The 15,663-nt window shown below is 44.3% G+C and overlaps 1 protein-coding gene across 1 annotated transcript in view; it reads left to right on the forward strand.

Annotated features, from left to right (window-relative positions):
- Positions 1–15,663, forward strand: part of LOC104835904 (desumoylating isopeptidase 2-like) — a 56,947-nt gene that overhangs the window by 21,265 nt on the left and 20,019 nt on the right. The window contains exon 2 of the mRNA XM_010574143.1: positions 14,805–14,877. Coding sequence (XP_010572445.1) covers positions 14,805–14,877 — 73 coding nt within the window. The remainder of the gene's footprint in view (positions 1–14,804; positions 14,878–15,663) is intronic.

Here is a 15,663-nt window from a genome sequence, read left to right on the forward strand (position 1 = left end):
CTATGGTAGCCTGGCCACAGTTCAGATTAGATGTCTACTCTGCATGCGGGAGAATTTTTTGGCAGGTCTCTGAGGTGTCTGGCAGACAATACCATTTGCATCCCATGGTACAAATATACAACCATTTCTCTTTTCACTACAATAAATAGAAGCTAAGATGTAGTTGCAGTATCTAATGGATTTTTATAGAAATAAATACAAATGGTGGGGAGGAAGGGGAAGGAATGTTCCCAGTGAAACCTGCTACATAAGGCAAATTCTCCTCCTTGATCTTACTGAAGTATTTCCTTATCTTCCCTCTTCCCCTTCAATCCCCGATCTCACTGAGTACATTTCAGATGTGGAGATGCCCTCAGATGCATGTCCACAAAGAAGCCAGTTGGCTGAATCACTAGGGTCATTTCAGGTCTGTTTCTCGATGTATGCAACACACAGTGGACTAGCACAGAAGATTTGCTTTAGCACAAGTGTAAAATTATTACTGTGCCCAGCAGAAGGTAAATATTTAGTGCAGCTGAAATGCTGGTCCAACACTGGTCTTACACATGCTGTGCTGTTTAGGAGGTGGAGGCAAGGAGAAGAAAGCAAGGATAACTTAATGTTTTCCAAAGAAGCTGCACTGGCATGTTTGTGCCTCTCCCTATGCAAGGGTGTGTGTGATGCTTGGGAGAAGCAAGCACAGAGGCCATCCCTTTGAAGGGACAAACACCCATATTTTAATTTGAAATGGTTTTCACCCTAAGCAGTATCTTCATAGTACTAAACGCTGATGATTTGTTGCCAGGCACCGCTGCTAATGATCATCTCTGTCTTTCAGCAAGGGATGGCTATTAAATGGTATGGCAGAGCTGCATGTCCAGTGCTGCTCATTAAAGACAGTGGGAATCCTTGGGAAAAAAAAAAAAAAAATCCCCTGTAGCCCCCAGACAAACCAGAGCAGAGCACATTACATCAGAGTCGTTAAGATACTCCCACAGCTTTTAAATTTTTTCCCAGTCATCATAGCATGCTGCACATATATTAATCATTCTGTTGCATATTCATATGGGGGCAAAAGTATCCTTAAAGCAGTTTGTCAGCATCCAATAGCTAAATGCCAACAATCAGAAATGATTACTTATTTTCAAAACGATTCGTGTTTGGTATTTTTGGTCATTTTAAACAGTGCTAAAATCACTCAGCATAGAAGCCGTTGGGTCATGAGTTATAAATGAGTTTCCGTCTGAACTTCCCCAGTCATTTTTATATCAGTTTTGTGCTTTGTAGAAGATAATTATTCCAACAACCCAATTTAGCATTGGGCTAGGTTATACAGCTACCCCTTCTTAAGACAGTTCCCTTTCAAGGAAAGGTTCCTTGCTCCACTCCTTTTTGTTTGTTTGTTTGGTTTGGTTTTTTAAATTGTCTTCTTCAGACCAGCAGAAACTGGGTTTTTGGGGGAAAGTGTATTTGAATCTGCATGGCACAACAGCATTTTATCGTTGTTATATTCAGGTTCCTTGCTTTCTGTTTTATCCCGTAAATTCTAATCTGGAGACATCACTGCAATGCGATTCTTCGGTAATTGTGCTGGAACAGCAGAGACAGAGAGAGTGTATGATTATGGCAAAAAATGCACCCATATCCTTTTTCTTGTAGGAAAAGATAATGCAGAGAGATGAGACACTGTGTGAAATTGGCACTGTATTTGAAGAGTTTTATCCAAGACAGGACAAAGCACTGTAGGGAAAAAGGACAAGGCACTAGCTGCGGGAATCCGTATTTCCCAATATTTTTCTAAGCTAAGCTGGTTAGGCATGCTGCCAGCCAGACATGGCCCCTGGAACCTCTCCAGGAAAAAAATCTCAGCTCACATTGTGAAAGGGTTTCCCCCATCCATGCTGGAGAAGAGATTCCCTTCTCAGAAGCTTAGAGATAAATATTGATTTTTTTGCTATAGCAAACTAATGCTAAAGGCACGCAGTCAATTTCTGTCATGGGCGCCACAAAGTGTTTTGAACACGTGCCACCACGCCACGCCAAAGCCAGCACGGACTGTAGATTCCTTAGGTGCAAAAGAGCCCCCATCCTGCTCTTTGCTGCTGCTGCTGCTGTTGGCTCACAGGACAGGCACAACTGGTTTTGGCAAGTGAGGGGGAATGGGACAGGGAGTGAGAATTTACATGCCTGCATGACATGTAAGTGCTGGACTGGAGTTTGGCCTTACATAGCACTGGCATGGAGAGGAGATCTGGAGATTGTTACTTTCTTTTTTATTTTCTGTAGGGATCCAGATTGGCTTGTGGGTAGGTTTAACTCCTGGGTATGAGGTGCTATTGCTGCCATTGGGAACCCCAGGGTGAGGCCTATGTCTGTGAACTTCCAGCAGCAAACAATCAGGGTTGAAAAGGAGAGCTGGGATCCCTATCTCTATTGGGGATTCTCATTATCTGAGTATGGAGCCCACCTGTTCTAGCGGTAGTGGAGTGGGAAGGTCTTCCATTCAGATTCCTGATACTGATGGTGTTAAACACTTCAGGGCAAATGGCAACTTGAAGAAGAATGTGGAGGATGACAGTTTGGAATTTGAATGTAGTATCATGCTGATGAAATTTTAGTTTTGACCTGGTCTGAAGTAAATCTGTAGTATGTCCATAGCAGAGCAGGGAATATGAACCTCTCAAGTCCTTGTTTGACATCCTAGCTATGGGACTATCCATCATTAGTTTGTCTAGCGATGTTCGAATATGCTTCCACCTCCTGTTTGAACCCAAGATTTTTTTTCTCTGCTTTTTTTTTTTGGCAAAAATTTTCTTTCCTTTAACATCTGTGTGCCTCTCTTTTTTAAATTTTTTTTTTCTACTGAAGATGTCAGCTTTTGTCTAACAAATGTAAGCCTGCCAGCCTGCAGACTCCTTTGAAGTAGTTTGCTGTCTCCCTTGGGTCTCTGCACAACAGGTTGAAAACAATATGTTGTTGTGCTCTGCATTAATGGGGTGGAACAAAAGGAACTATTTATTCCATTGCCTGTGGTGTTCTTGGTCCTTCTGTGACATCATAAAGGGACTTCTTATCCCTTTGTGATGACTGTAATTACAATGACTTTGTTGTTATCTCAGTCCTCTCCAGGTAGTTATCCATGTAGGAACTTGACAGAAGTCAGAAGTTGTTCTAACTAGTTTCTTTTACTTGATATAAAGACAGTAGATGTCCCTGCCTTGTGTATCTAGGAGGCTGTTGTCCTTGGTGAAAGCATTAATGAATTGGGTTGCAATGCAAAAATGAGTACAGTGTTGGCAATAAGAGGTTTGACTTTTAAGGCTAGAACTCCTCAGGAGACAGTTCAAGCTGAAAAATCACAGCCGAAACTTTTAAAAGCCTCCTCCATGTTCTTCTTCTCTAATTCTGTTTGTCAAATAGGATGCTAGTTTTTCAGTAGGTTATAGTGTCTTTGCCGAAGGAAGCCACTGTGATATCCCTCTTCAGAAGAGGAACTGTGGTGGGTCAGCCTCACTCCTTTCCACTTCAACAAACCTTGTGACAGTCCTGTAGATCACTTCTTTTTGGTGGGCAGTATGGAAGTCTTGTTGGATTGTTAACCTTTGAGCCAGGATGTTGAGCTCATCTCTGCTCCTGATTTGCTGTGTCTTTGTAGTCATAGCACAAGCTATATGCTGGTATTTTCTTCCCCTACCTCTAAAATGAAGACTGTTTTCCTGCTTCACACAAACGCTGTGAGGCTTAACAATTTAATGCTTGTAAAGTATTTTGAAATCCCAGGAAGAATTGCAAAGTAGAGAAGCGGAGTGTTGTTGAATCACCTGATCTGAGACCATAAAAAAACCCCCCAAAACCTTTGAGTATATCTTTAAATTTATAGAAAGTGTATACCTCAATAGTTGCCTTTTCTGCCATACACAGGAACAATCTTCAGTCTCATGGTTTCCAGAGTAGCAATTCCTGAGCAACTTCCCCCCCTAGTATTACATCAGAGAAGTTTACTTCTCCAGGGATAGGCAAAAAGCCAGAGGATAATGAACCTGCTCCCCCCTGTCCCGGCTTTGTTTCTTTTTGGTTTTTAATCCTTTCATCTTTACAGAAATTTCTAGCTCTGAGTCAAGCTTGATTCCTAATTCCTTCCACTTGGTAGTCATCTCAGAGTTTTTCTCCCCACTCCTGTTCTACCTCAGCACAGTATGCCTTCAGATGGCAGCACTTAAGGGAATGTTCCTGCCAAAATAAAGTTGAAAGTGGCCTGCATGCAGCCAATCAAAATTTTCAAGGTCATATGTCTGACAATAGGGGGCTTTATTGTTAGTCTATTGCATCCCCCCCTTCAGGATGGTCACAGCCTGCCACTTTGGAGGTGATTCTCCCTTCCCCTGCCACTGTCTTGATACGGTTTGGAGAAAAGGCAGACTGATCTTGGCAGGTGCGCAAGCCTTATCGTATGAAATGAGGACTGAGTATGTTTGTCTGGATCACCTGGCAGGTCTGAGTGACTGTCAGAGGATAACCGAAAGAAACGCCATTCGGGAAGAAGAGCAGATGCTCCTGTCCACCAAGCCATGGAGCTTTGCCCCTTGTTAATAGGATGACCAGACAGATTTTTTTTTTTTTTTTGTCATAGGTATTAATTTTCTCCCCCAAAGGCTCTGATGGCTGTACCTATGAATTGGATCCTGCTGAGCAATACTTTGTTCCTGAATTACTTATGAATGGAAACAGCAAAGTGGAGGGTGTTTCCAGCTACTGTGTTTCTAACTATGCCATTGCTTGAAAGATACCAGTGTTTTGGACGTTCTCATTAGAAACCCGAGAAGAGACCGCCTTAGGTGGTCAGGCATGGACTGTTGGTGTGCCTGAGCTAGCCAAAAAGTAGGTATTTGTGTTTGGCCAGGCAGGAACACTCCAAGAAAGAGCAAGCCAGTGAGGAAGAATTAGTGTCATATTAGCATTTTGCTACTACGGGAGACACATTTAGGAACCTGAGCAGGGATCTAGATGAGCCCTTGGTAGAAAAGTCTTAACTGCCAGTTTATTTGGTGGCATGGATTGCTCAATCTCTTCTGCTGCAGCTCTTTCTATGTACATGTATCACTCTGATGGAGAAGCTCTAGCTGGTGATTAGGATGTTCATCCTGGATATGAAAGGCTGAAGTTCAAATCCCTGCTACCAATTTGCCAAAGCAGAGAGAGGAACTCTGCTTGTCAGTGCTTCAGGGACATGCTACAGCTGTTAGGCAATCGGCCGTTCTGGGGGGGCTTGGGGTGCATGTTACCTGCAGCCTGATTCTCCGAACAAAGGCAGATGCTTTGGCCGAGGCAAAACTGCTATGTCAACTGGAGTGCATTTTCAAAGGATGCACTAAACATCTGTTCTCCCTCTGTAATGCTGGACATCACGACAGGGCTAGTCTCTTCTTTGGAGAGAAAGACTGGTAGAGGTCCACAGAAGACAGCAAGGATCCTTACCAACAAGGAGAAGGAGGTGTTAATGTTTCCTGGTCTGAGCAGGGCCTAGCCACAGCATTACTCCACATCTGAGAAATCATTTAACAGCCCTATTTATTATTACCAGTCTACGTTACATCTTTCCTGCAAGATGAAGGGTGGAGAGCCCTGAGGCCATATTGCTGACCCTACCGGGCCTGCCAGGACCAAGCTGGTTCCAGACCTAAAGCATCTGCACTGTGCTTCAGACATCTGGTGAACGGGGTTGTAGGGTATTTATCTTCCTATGTTTCTCTTCAAGTGACCTGAATCCTCTTTGACAGGAAGCCTACTTCCTAACACACTCTGAAGACTTGGCTGCGGGCTTACAAAGCACATAGGTGTGCAGGGTCTGATGCTCAGCTGAGGATGTTAACAGCCTCCTAGATGTTAGCAGGGGAAAACATGTCGGACCATTCAATAGTCTGTCCTGCACAGGCACATTAAGGCTTTCTTGGTATCTGGCTTTCAGTCATACACGTGTTTTCTTGTGCTTTCTTACTGCTAGGAAACTTCTAAACGCTTAGCCAAAGTCTCTTCTTTTTAAGCTGAGTATGTTACTCCTACTCGAATCCTTTCATATCATTCTTAAGAAGTCTTTTCCCATAATTCATGTCAGCCCTTCAAATGTTTGCAAATTTGTCATCTGTAGTCATTGCTTTGCCAAGCTGTTAACTCTTCTGAATTAATTCTCTTATAAGTCAGTCTCGCCATTTCCCTGATCGTTTTGCTGCTGTTCTTTTTGAATACCTCTCAATTTGTCATTGTGAATGCATCTAAGGCAAAGGCATTATCACTTTACTAAGTTTATAACTAATCCAAGTTTCTCAGGCATGTTCCCTGAGTAAATACACTTCAGTGTAATCCTGCAATTGGATGCTTTTTTTTCTGGTTTCATGTACTTGAGATTAAGACTGTACGTGAAAGTTGTCAGAACTAGGGAGATACAACATGTGAAGTGGTGTGCAATAGCATGGATAGTCCTTCTGCAGGGCTGCTTGTGAGACCACTGTCTCGGACAGGCTCTCGGCACTGGTACATGCTGCATCCATGTCGCACAAGTCCCCCTCAGTGATTTCTGTTTGATGCCCCCAGTCCCACCCCAGCCCCTTCAGCTGACTCCTTCAGGCAGAGTCAGGACTGAGGTTAAGGGAAGCAGGTGGAGGTTTGAAAAATGGGATATTGCTTCTCATATGGCACAAACAATCTACTACAAATACCGTGCTGTGTACACAGACACCCAAGCTAGGCCATTAGTGTCGTGACTGGTGTGACAAACCCTTGGGCTGGTAGATTAAGTTCTGCTGGCTTCTGTGTGAACTTGCAAACAGGGGTGTTCATTCTGCAGGGACAGAAAATGGTTGCTTAACTTACCCAGCTAGTTGCCCTATCTCTCCATTGGTAAGGCAGGTTCTCACTCAAGCTCTGAAACATAGATTGGATGAGTGTTTACTGTCTCCAACAAAAGTCAACCGTATTTACTGCAAAGCGTGCTGGATCAGCTACCTTCTAAATAGCAGGCTACAAATGTGTACAGCTTGAGGCAAAAGATACACAGTGGTAAACTTCCTCCCAGGTGTGGCTGCAGGAAGGAGGCTCTGCTCAGGACAATGCCTGTCGTCAGTGCAACGTGGTAGAAAGTGGAACAGTAATGGAGAAAGCAGAAAATTATAAAAGACTTCAAGTAATACCAGCATATTGAGCCAGGGCTGTGCCTGCCCTTTTGTAGGATGAGGCTGTAAGTGGAATCACTGAGGGTTTCCCTAAATCTTGTTTGTTATTTTAAATTAAAAACATTTAATTAAAAATATTCTGAATACACCCAAAAGTTAACTGCTGAAATGCATACCATTTCCTTTCTGCAGCATGATTAATATTTTCTTCTGTCCTGCTATTTGTCCGGTAAAATCACATTGCGTCACAACATTGAGGCATAAGTAGATTTTCAACTCTCCCTCAGCAGAAGCATCAGTTTTTAATCCACATACAGCGTTTTAGAAGCCACTGTGAAGTAAGCTCTTTATGCTTCATGATTGCAAAGATTTCAGTGTTGGCTCATGCATCAGGCAATTCAGAAGCATATTATAATGTCTGAAAAGCCATGGCAACCTCCAAAGAAATTTCTGTGAAAAGACAGCTAAGGAATGTATTTAGCCCAACCTGAGAGGAAAAGATCCTTTACAGAGCAGAACCTGGCTGAAATGGAAGAGCTGCTGAGACAGAGTTGGCTGTCGCAGTCCTACAGAGGCTTGGGCTGTTGTTCCTCTTAAGGGTGCAGTTGAGCATCTTGCCTTGTGTGCGTCTCTTCTCTTAGCATTTGTGAGATCGCATGAGGGAATTTGTTTAGCAGTATAAGTTGTAAATTTCAGGCTGTCATTTCCCAGAAAATTCCCAGTCTGTTAGAGTGTATTAACCTGAAGGGTGGAGAATTGTCCTCAGCAGCAGCTCCTTTCATTCAAAATGCAGCACAGTGGAGTCAGTTGCACACCAAGAGATGCCTTGTCTTTTTCTTCTTTCTGTAATGTGACTCTGCTCCTCAGATGTCTATTCTCCAGCCAGTTCTCCTGTCCCAGTCCAAGTCTGAAGTGTCCCAGTCCAAGTCTGAAGTGTCCCAGTCCAAGTCTGAAGTGGGGTCCTTGTATAACCCTGTATCCCTGCTTCATCAGAGCTACATCAAGCTCTCCGGCTGCATTGAAGCTGCAGATTTCTCAGTAGTTGGATGCTCTCCTGGAAGAAAACCTGTAGTTCCTCAAGCTTTGATCAGTTCTGCCAGTTGGGTTGTTTGTAAACAGGCCAATGCCCACACTCTGGGAACTGTTTTTCTTGAGACTTACAAGTTATTGCCTATTGCAACTGGAGGCTGAGCCTGTCTGTAAAGAGAGACCTGCTTACTGCAGTATTTTGTTTCTTTATCTGGCATTTTAAGTGAAAGTTAGCATACCTGACTAAAGCAGGCACTTTTGGCTAATTGGACTTGGAGTGACCTGACGGGCTGTCACACCCTGGTCCATGACTTGCAGATTGATAGCTTTTGCCAACAGCGAAGAGAACCTGACATGAGGTGGTCCTCCAGCCAGGAAAAGTCACAGTCTGCGTGTGCTGGAGTGAGGGCCCACCCAGATTTTTCCCAGGTATGAAGTACCAAAGACAGGTCTGTGTTATCACTCTGCTAAGCTTCTTTTTTAGTTGCTGTTCTGCCCACATGCATTTAAATCCTTTCCTGCTTAATCAGTATTCACAGTATATTAGGAAAATAGCGGTTTAGGCTTGGTGACTATACAAGCCTTGGACCTCTGGAGAACTGAGTGCAAGAGACACAGGCCACACTGAAATGAGCTTGGGTCTCGTCCAATTGCTAAAGAAAACTTACTAATAGCAGCCATGCTGGATAATTTGATGTCATCCCGCATGATAGTGAGTTTTTATTACTAGAGCTCCAGGCCAGAAGGGGTGAAGAGCAGAAGGACTGAGACATATTGGCAGAACTGTTTGCATGCCTAGGGCTGTGGAACAGAAGTGAGCACTACTGCAACATGACTGAAGCGCCTTGGAAAAGATCTGCGGGAAGACCCCTGTCCTGCGTGTCTGTAGTTGAGGTAATGCTTCCTTCACCCCTGCAGGCATTACTCAGTGAATAAAGTCTGATATGTTTTCGGCTGTCTCCTTCCACCTCTGTGGGCCCAAGATTCTGGATCCTGGCTTAGAAAAATGTACTGGGGGAAACTGAAACTCTTCTGAAGTTGCTGACCATATAGGGCTGGGATTTTACTTGCTGGTTTCTTGAAGTGATATTCTTTAGCTTTCCCCTCTAGTTTTGTCTTTTGTGCTCTCATATTTCACACCTGGATCAACGCATCTCAGAAAATAAATCTCAGAAAATAATGCTGAGATATTACTTTGGTGTTCCCTGGCTGCATCATCCCTGCATGAATCTGATGTTGCCTTTAATACTGGCTTTTGTGTTGAGCTTTAGCATTGCAGAGAATTTTCCTGGTGTTTGAGATATGACCGATCAGTGCATTTATTAGTACACACGCTCCTCTGCACGTTTTCGTGAGGCTGCCTAGGTAAGCTGACCGCAGGGGCCAAGCACTGCTAAGCCCAGGACAAAGCCTCTGGGAAAAGGCTTTACACAGTGTTTAAAGGCAGAGGTGTGAAGAAATGCTCCTTGCCAGTCTGACTCCTTTCATGGAGCACGCTAGTTAGCAGCTGGAGCCCTGGGTGTCCTCCACTTGGATTTGTTGAGCCAAGGGTCTCTTCTGCATTGAGCCAGCTTCCCCATCCTACAGAGAGGAGACACCTCTGCAAAGGAGAGCTGGGGGTTACAGTGTGTGACTTGGCCCTCAGAGACGAAAGGATTAAAATCAAGCCTAGGTGGAAGGGCAGACAGTCTGTTGTTGGACTTGTGTTGGCCGGAGTGCTCCGTGAAGACTAGCAGAGGATGAGGTGATCTGGCCATTTCCTTCAGTCCCTTAACATGCTCCTTGCTCACTAGCAATGTCAGAATATCATCTGTATCTCTTGTCCTCCTTTACTGGTTTTTTTACTTCCTCCTAGAAGCAAAGCTTTCCCAGTGGATTCACGGGGAAAAGGAAGTAATTCTACTGAATTATAGGCAGATGGTGCTTTGAGAGGAGATATGGTTAAGTTAGTTACTGGTTTATCATCTGCACCCATCCTTGGTAAAGGTGTCTTGTTCAAAGTAGCGTGTTTTCATACATGGACAGCAGAGCAACCAGACTAGGTCAGAGCAAAGCTCTGCCTAGCCTGGTATCCTGGCTCAGCTGATGATTGTCTGTGATGATACCTAGTGAAGAGTAGAAGAGCACGGCAAGGATCTATGACACTGAGTACTTGGAGTTTGCAACTGTTTGCCAAAACCAGATTTATTTAGCAACTCCCAGTGGATTTCTTTTCTATATGTTCATACAGATCATAAGAAAGGATGGGTTAGTGTCTGTTCGGTAGTGGATGGATCTGGTGGAGTGGAATATCCAGTCTGTACTGGAGTGATAAATGGAATGTTGCTTAGTGTGTTGGCTGCTTAGAGAAAGTGATATCTGAGATATTCACAGAGGTGGTCTTGTCTCCAGCCTCTAGGGAGCTGGTTAGTTAAGCCACTCAGCACAGTGATGCAGGAAAGACTTTGGTGACACACCATGGAAAACAATAGTCTGAAGTAGGGAGGTAAAGAGAAAGTTAGTGACAGAAACTTCAGCGTTATAGTATGATATTAATTGATGGTAGAAGTGAGTGGTTACATGGATGGGCCTCTTCCATCTGGAAACCTATGTTTCTGGTAGGAGTTCCCCGGAACTCCTGCTCTGAAAAGTCCCAGGATGACATAATCCGCTAGTATCACACCATCTGCTTCTCCATCCTAGACCTACCAGAAGCATATCAATACAATGAAGCTTTTGAGCTTCTCTCCTTTCTGGAAAGTTAGGGCATGGTTCACTGTCCGAGTGGGACTTTCACTTCTACCTTTGTGTGAAAGATAGATAAATGAAGTGAATACACAACAACTGACTCAGAGTATCTGCCAGAATCTAAACTATCTCACCAGATACTCTGCTCTCTGAACCAAACAACCAGGAAATCAGGGAAGACTTGAATAAAAACTGGAAAATTTCAAATTCGACTTCATCAGGGACCAGCATTAAAAACTCTTAACTGATACATTACAAACTATAAATGCAAAGAGGTTCCTCTCTGGGTTTGAATTTTGAGTCCTAAGCTATCTGCTGCTTTTGCGAAGCGACTACACTCTGGTTAGCTTTCCTCCCTCCCTCTCTTAGCTTCCGAGCTGTTCTGTCTCTGTTGAAGATGGAAATGAGACAGAATGCTCCAAGTCTCTCTGTGTAGGGTTTACGGCATGATTTTGCAGGCAGTATGCAATGCAGGCATGAATCACAACTCCCTTTTAAGATACTGCTGTATTTGATTCCCTGGCTCTTTCATCTGACTCAGAACAGGCTGCAGATTTTTGTTTTTAGTCTAAGCAATAGCCAATTTAGTTCAGAGATGAGTATTTGCTGACTGTTGCTGCTGTTCTTCAGAATTGCGAACCCTTTGGAAAACGAGCCCAGCTCGTGCATGTGTGTACAGACCTGGTTTCAAATCTGGCTTGGATTCTTTCTTCCAGCTCAGCAAGTGACTGACATGTTCACTTTAGCATAGCTTCCTCCCGAGACAAGCCGTGGGCTGTGCCAAAGTGCCGTGAGGCGTTCGCTGCGTGTTCAGTCGCACACCAGAGGCAGATTCTGCAGCACCCTGGAGACAGGGGTGAGATGAGGACAGTAGCAGCCATGATTCAGAGCTGCTTTGCATTTTGGTCTTGCTAGTAGGTCATACTGAAAGTATTTATTTGCAGTGAACCAAGATGCAAATGAGATCCCACTTCAATAACACAAAGGAGTTATTGAAGTTATTTGAAAGAAAGTACTAAACCGGTGTAGCTGCTGTTCAGTTCAAATTCAGGTATGGCTGAGGTTGTTGCAGTTCAGCCCATAATAGTTCATTAAAGGAATTCATACCAAAAAATATACCATTTAAATACAGAAATGTCCATGTGACAGTTGTAATCCAGCAACACCTGCCGTCAGCCAGAGAAGCACTTTTGCTCCTCTCTCGTTTATCTCTGGTGGAGCCTCCTCATCACTTGTGTTTCCAGAGCTGTCCTGCAGCCTGGCTCTCGGCTCCCGGAGTTGGGCAGGGTGGGTTTGGGGGGCTGCGGCTCTGTTCTGGGAACAAGAGTGGTTGGGGGACAGGGCGAGCTTGTGATCTGACAGTGCTCTGCACATATGAGGTGATCAGGTCTCAGTGCATTACTCTCATGTTAATCAAGGAGAGGGGTTTGTTTTTTTCCTGCTTGTTTGCTTATTTGTTGTTTGGATCCGACATAAAGTTTAACATGGAAGAAGAAAAAGCTACAGCTGAAAGTGGCTTTGAGTTTAACTTTCTTGTTTAAAATACAAAGCCTGATGCAGACCAGCCTCTGCAGATAGCCCTGACTTTGATAACTGGCAGGAGCATTTCTAATTTAAAAAGTCTCCCTTCTCTTCCTATTAGTTACTCCTCTAAGCAAAGCAGCTGGCGTGACCTGGGCATGTTGCGCTTGTATTGTTGCTGTGAGACAATAGCTCAGCCTGAGGGAAGAAGACAACCTACTTACCATATCCTCTGGGAGTTGTTACAGTGGCACTCTAGAAACCAGTTTTTCTCTGAAGCTTACTGAGACTATATCTGAGGAGTTAACCCATGAGATTTGGGAGATCAAAGAACTGAACTGAGGGCTACGTGTCCATGGGAGACAGGCTTTGGTCTCCTCAGCAGATGTGGCTTGTGTCATATGGGCTCCTGTATGAAGCCTCCACCTCTGTGTCTTCTTCCCCAGTGAGAGCAGGGATATTCCTGCTGCAGAGGACAGGGCAACAGAGAACTGTGGAGAAGGGCAGCAAAAGGCAAGGGCACATCATGTCCCTAAATACCAGGCAAGGCGTTCAACAGAGGGTTCACTGCTAAAGCGCTGTCTCAGCTGGCGGAGGTTGAGAGCTACTTGACCTAGCTCCAGTCCAGTGCTCTGATGTATCCTAAAAACAAGACTTTGCATAATTCAAGTGAAGAGGTAAATGGAGGTTATACAAGGTTTGAAGAGAGCAGTGGGCAGGGGCCCAGCTGGGGTCAGGTGGTTTGCTGCCCTCCTGCAGTAATACATCATTTGTGATACCAAAACTCACAAAGAACAAGAAGCGTTACAGCATCTTCTAGAGGGAAAGGGAATTGCTGTGCTGCCAGAGGCAAGAATTTCTGGGGAAATGGTTTAAAGACTGACCGTACATTAAGTCAGGCTTGGGACTGCACTTTTTGTATCAAAGCTACTGTGTTTTTCCACAGTAGCAGTGGTCTCGCAGAAAGCATTTCCAGGTGATTTACACAGCTACTGCAGTCATCAAAAATACATAAGCAAGCAGTGTGAGGAAGGTAGATGGAGTATGCCAGACCTCTGGTTACCTGACAGCAGAGGGGTTCTTACTCATACCATGGCAGCTCAGTGATGCTAGACACCAGGGAAGGTGCAGTTTATTCTGGCTCCACCAGAAGCAGCTACCAGACCCAAAAGAGAAATTTAGCTTAATGAACCTGTCATGTCCTTGTACAGGGACAAGCGAACAACACTCACTTTTCCTTGCAGTGCTTGATTAAAATAAGAATTTAGTTGCTCTGAGTTACTAGAGATGCATCTTCACTGCGCAGTAGCTGCAGGTGAACTGCAAATATACAAGGCATGGGCAGTTTCCACTCAGTGCCTGAAAACATAATTTCTGTAGCAGCACAGCTCTGCAGCTAACCTAATAAATACTGGTGCTGAGCAGTGCTAATTATCTCCAATGCAGCACTGCCCTGGCATGGCTGTATGGCTTCCCGCTCCAGAATTAGTTTAGCTTGGACTTGTTTGGGTGTCTGCACTGTCCTTCACGGTATGGTGGAAACAGGCCCTGAGCAGTGCTTGGTGCAGGAGCATCGCATGCATGCACCAGACTGCAGTATTACTCTGCTCTTAATGTAATGGGCAAGTGCTGGACTCCGGAGCAATGAAGTCACTTAACAGCTCCGCTTGAAAATTTGTCTTTGACTTGGGTGAAGTTGTGGTCACCTTGGACCTAATTTTGGAGCAGCAAGCCTTTGTCTCTTCTGAAAACAGTGCTTGATAGTATATGGTACCTCTGAGCAAAATGTTGACTAGCATGCTCTGAGTTTCTTTTTTTTCTATAAAGCAGTTGCCAATGTCATATAGATAATTACTAAATGGTGCTCCTCTGACCTATGGGGGGAACGGACCTCTGTCTCTATGATCTCATTGCCTAAAACCAATTCAATAAAAAGTAGATGTCGGGAGGTGATGTAAAAAGGTGTGTGGAAAATATCTGGGGATTCTCTAACTCAAGATTTTGAAGACAAGTGCATTGGTAAAACTGGCTCAGTGTCAGCTATTTAAGTGAGAAGATAGATAAATAATCACACATCCTGTAGCAGCTGGGTTTATGCAGGTTCAGGTCCAGTTATATCTTAATACAGGTTAATGCCTTATGTGGAGAGGATTAAATGAGCATTTTTTTGGAGACCTGATCCCAGCCAGCTGTATAAACACAGTGCCCACTTCTGTTGGTATGTAAGCAGTCTCAATTTGTTTGTCTCAAGATAATTTCAAAATCACTCTTGTCCTTAAGAGAAGTTGCCCTGAGGACAGGAGATGGGGGATATACCCTAGATCAAGATTGTGTGTTTCTTTTCCACTAATGCTTCAAAATGTGGCTTTTCTCTTACTGTAGTACTGGATAAATGAATACACCTCCACCTTGGGGATTGGTGTCTTCCACTCTGGCATCGAGATCTACGGCAGAGGTATGAAGTATTTCCTTTTCACTACCCACACAACACGAGTATAACTGTATGGCTAGTCTGATATGGAAAAGCACCCCAACTTACAGCTTTTGGCAAGGAATGTTTTGAGCAATGAAAAACTCAGCCAGTTCCCTTTTTACAGCCTATCGTGGAGTCCTGCAGGAACTTGTGCAGTTCTGTCATGAACCATGTAGCCCTTCTTATTTTCAGCGTGTAACTGCAGCTTCTAGAGCTTGTGCAGGTGTGTAGCAGGATGGCAGATAGGAGGGACCAAACAATGCTGGAAAGCCGTTCTCTAGGAAAGGAGGGGGAGAGAGAATGGGAGAAATGGGGGAGGGGGAAGAGAGGTCGATCAGTGGTCGTCTTGAGACCTGCATATGCGTGTCTGTGCTAATTCCCTGTGAGGGTAACTCCATTTTGCAGTAGCTCTTTGTGAGTGTGTAAGGACTAGAAATCTTGGAATCTAGATTTCCAGATCTTGGAAACTGTTCTTTTGAAACAGCAGAGTTACAAGGAAAAGAAAATGTCTTGTAAGACTTTTGAAATGGTCTGGATGGGGTTGAAGCTGATTAGAGCACCCATTGCAAAAGACGCAGTCAAGGGATCTGGGAAAACAGCTGTAGCGCAGTGAAGGACACACTATGTTTCCTTCTTCAGCATTAAATGGGAATGACTTGGGCTACTCACTCATGGTATTTTTAGCCAGTGCCATGCAGTAGACAAAACCCCTGGGGTGCCACGTTCCCTCTCAAGCACAGAAGCTTTCACAGGCCACGCGAGATGGCC

Source organism: Haliaeetus leucocephalus, unplaced genomic scaffold, assembly GCF_000737465.1.
Source record: "Haliaeetus leucocephalus isolate CR32 unplaced genomic scaffold, Haliaeetus_leucocephalus-4.0 Scaffold417, whole genome shotgun sequence".
NCBI lineage: Eukaryota > Metazoa > Chordata > Aves > Accipitriformes > Accipitridae > Haliaeetus > Haliaeetus leucocephalus.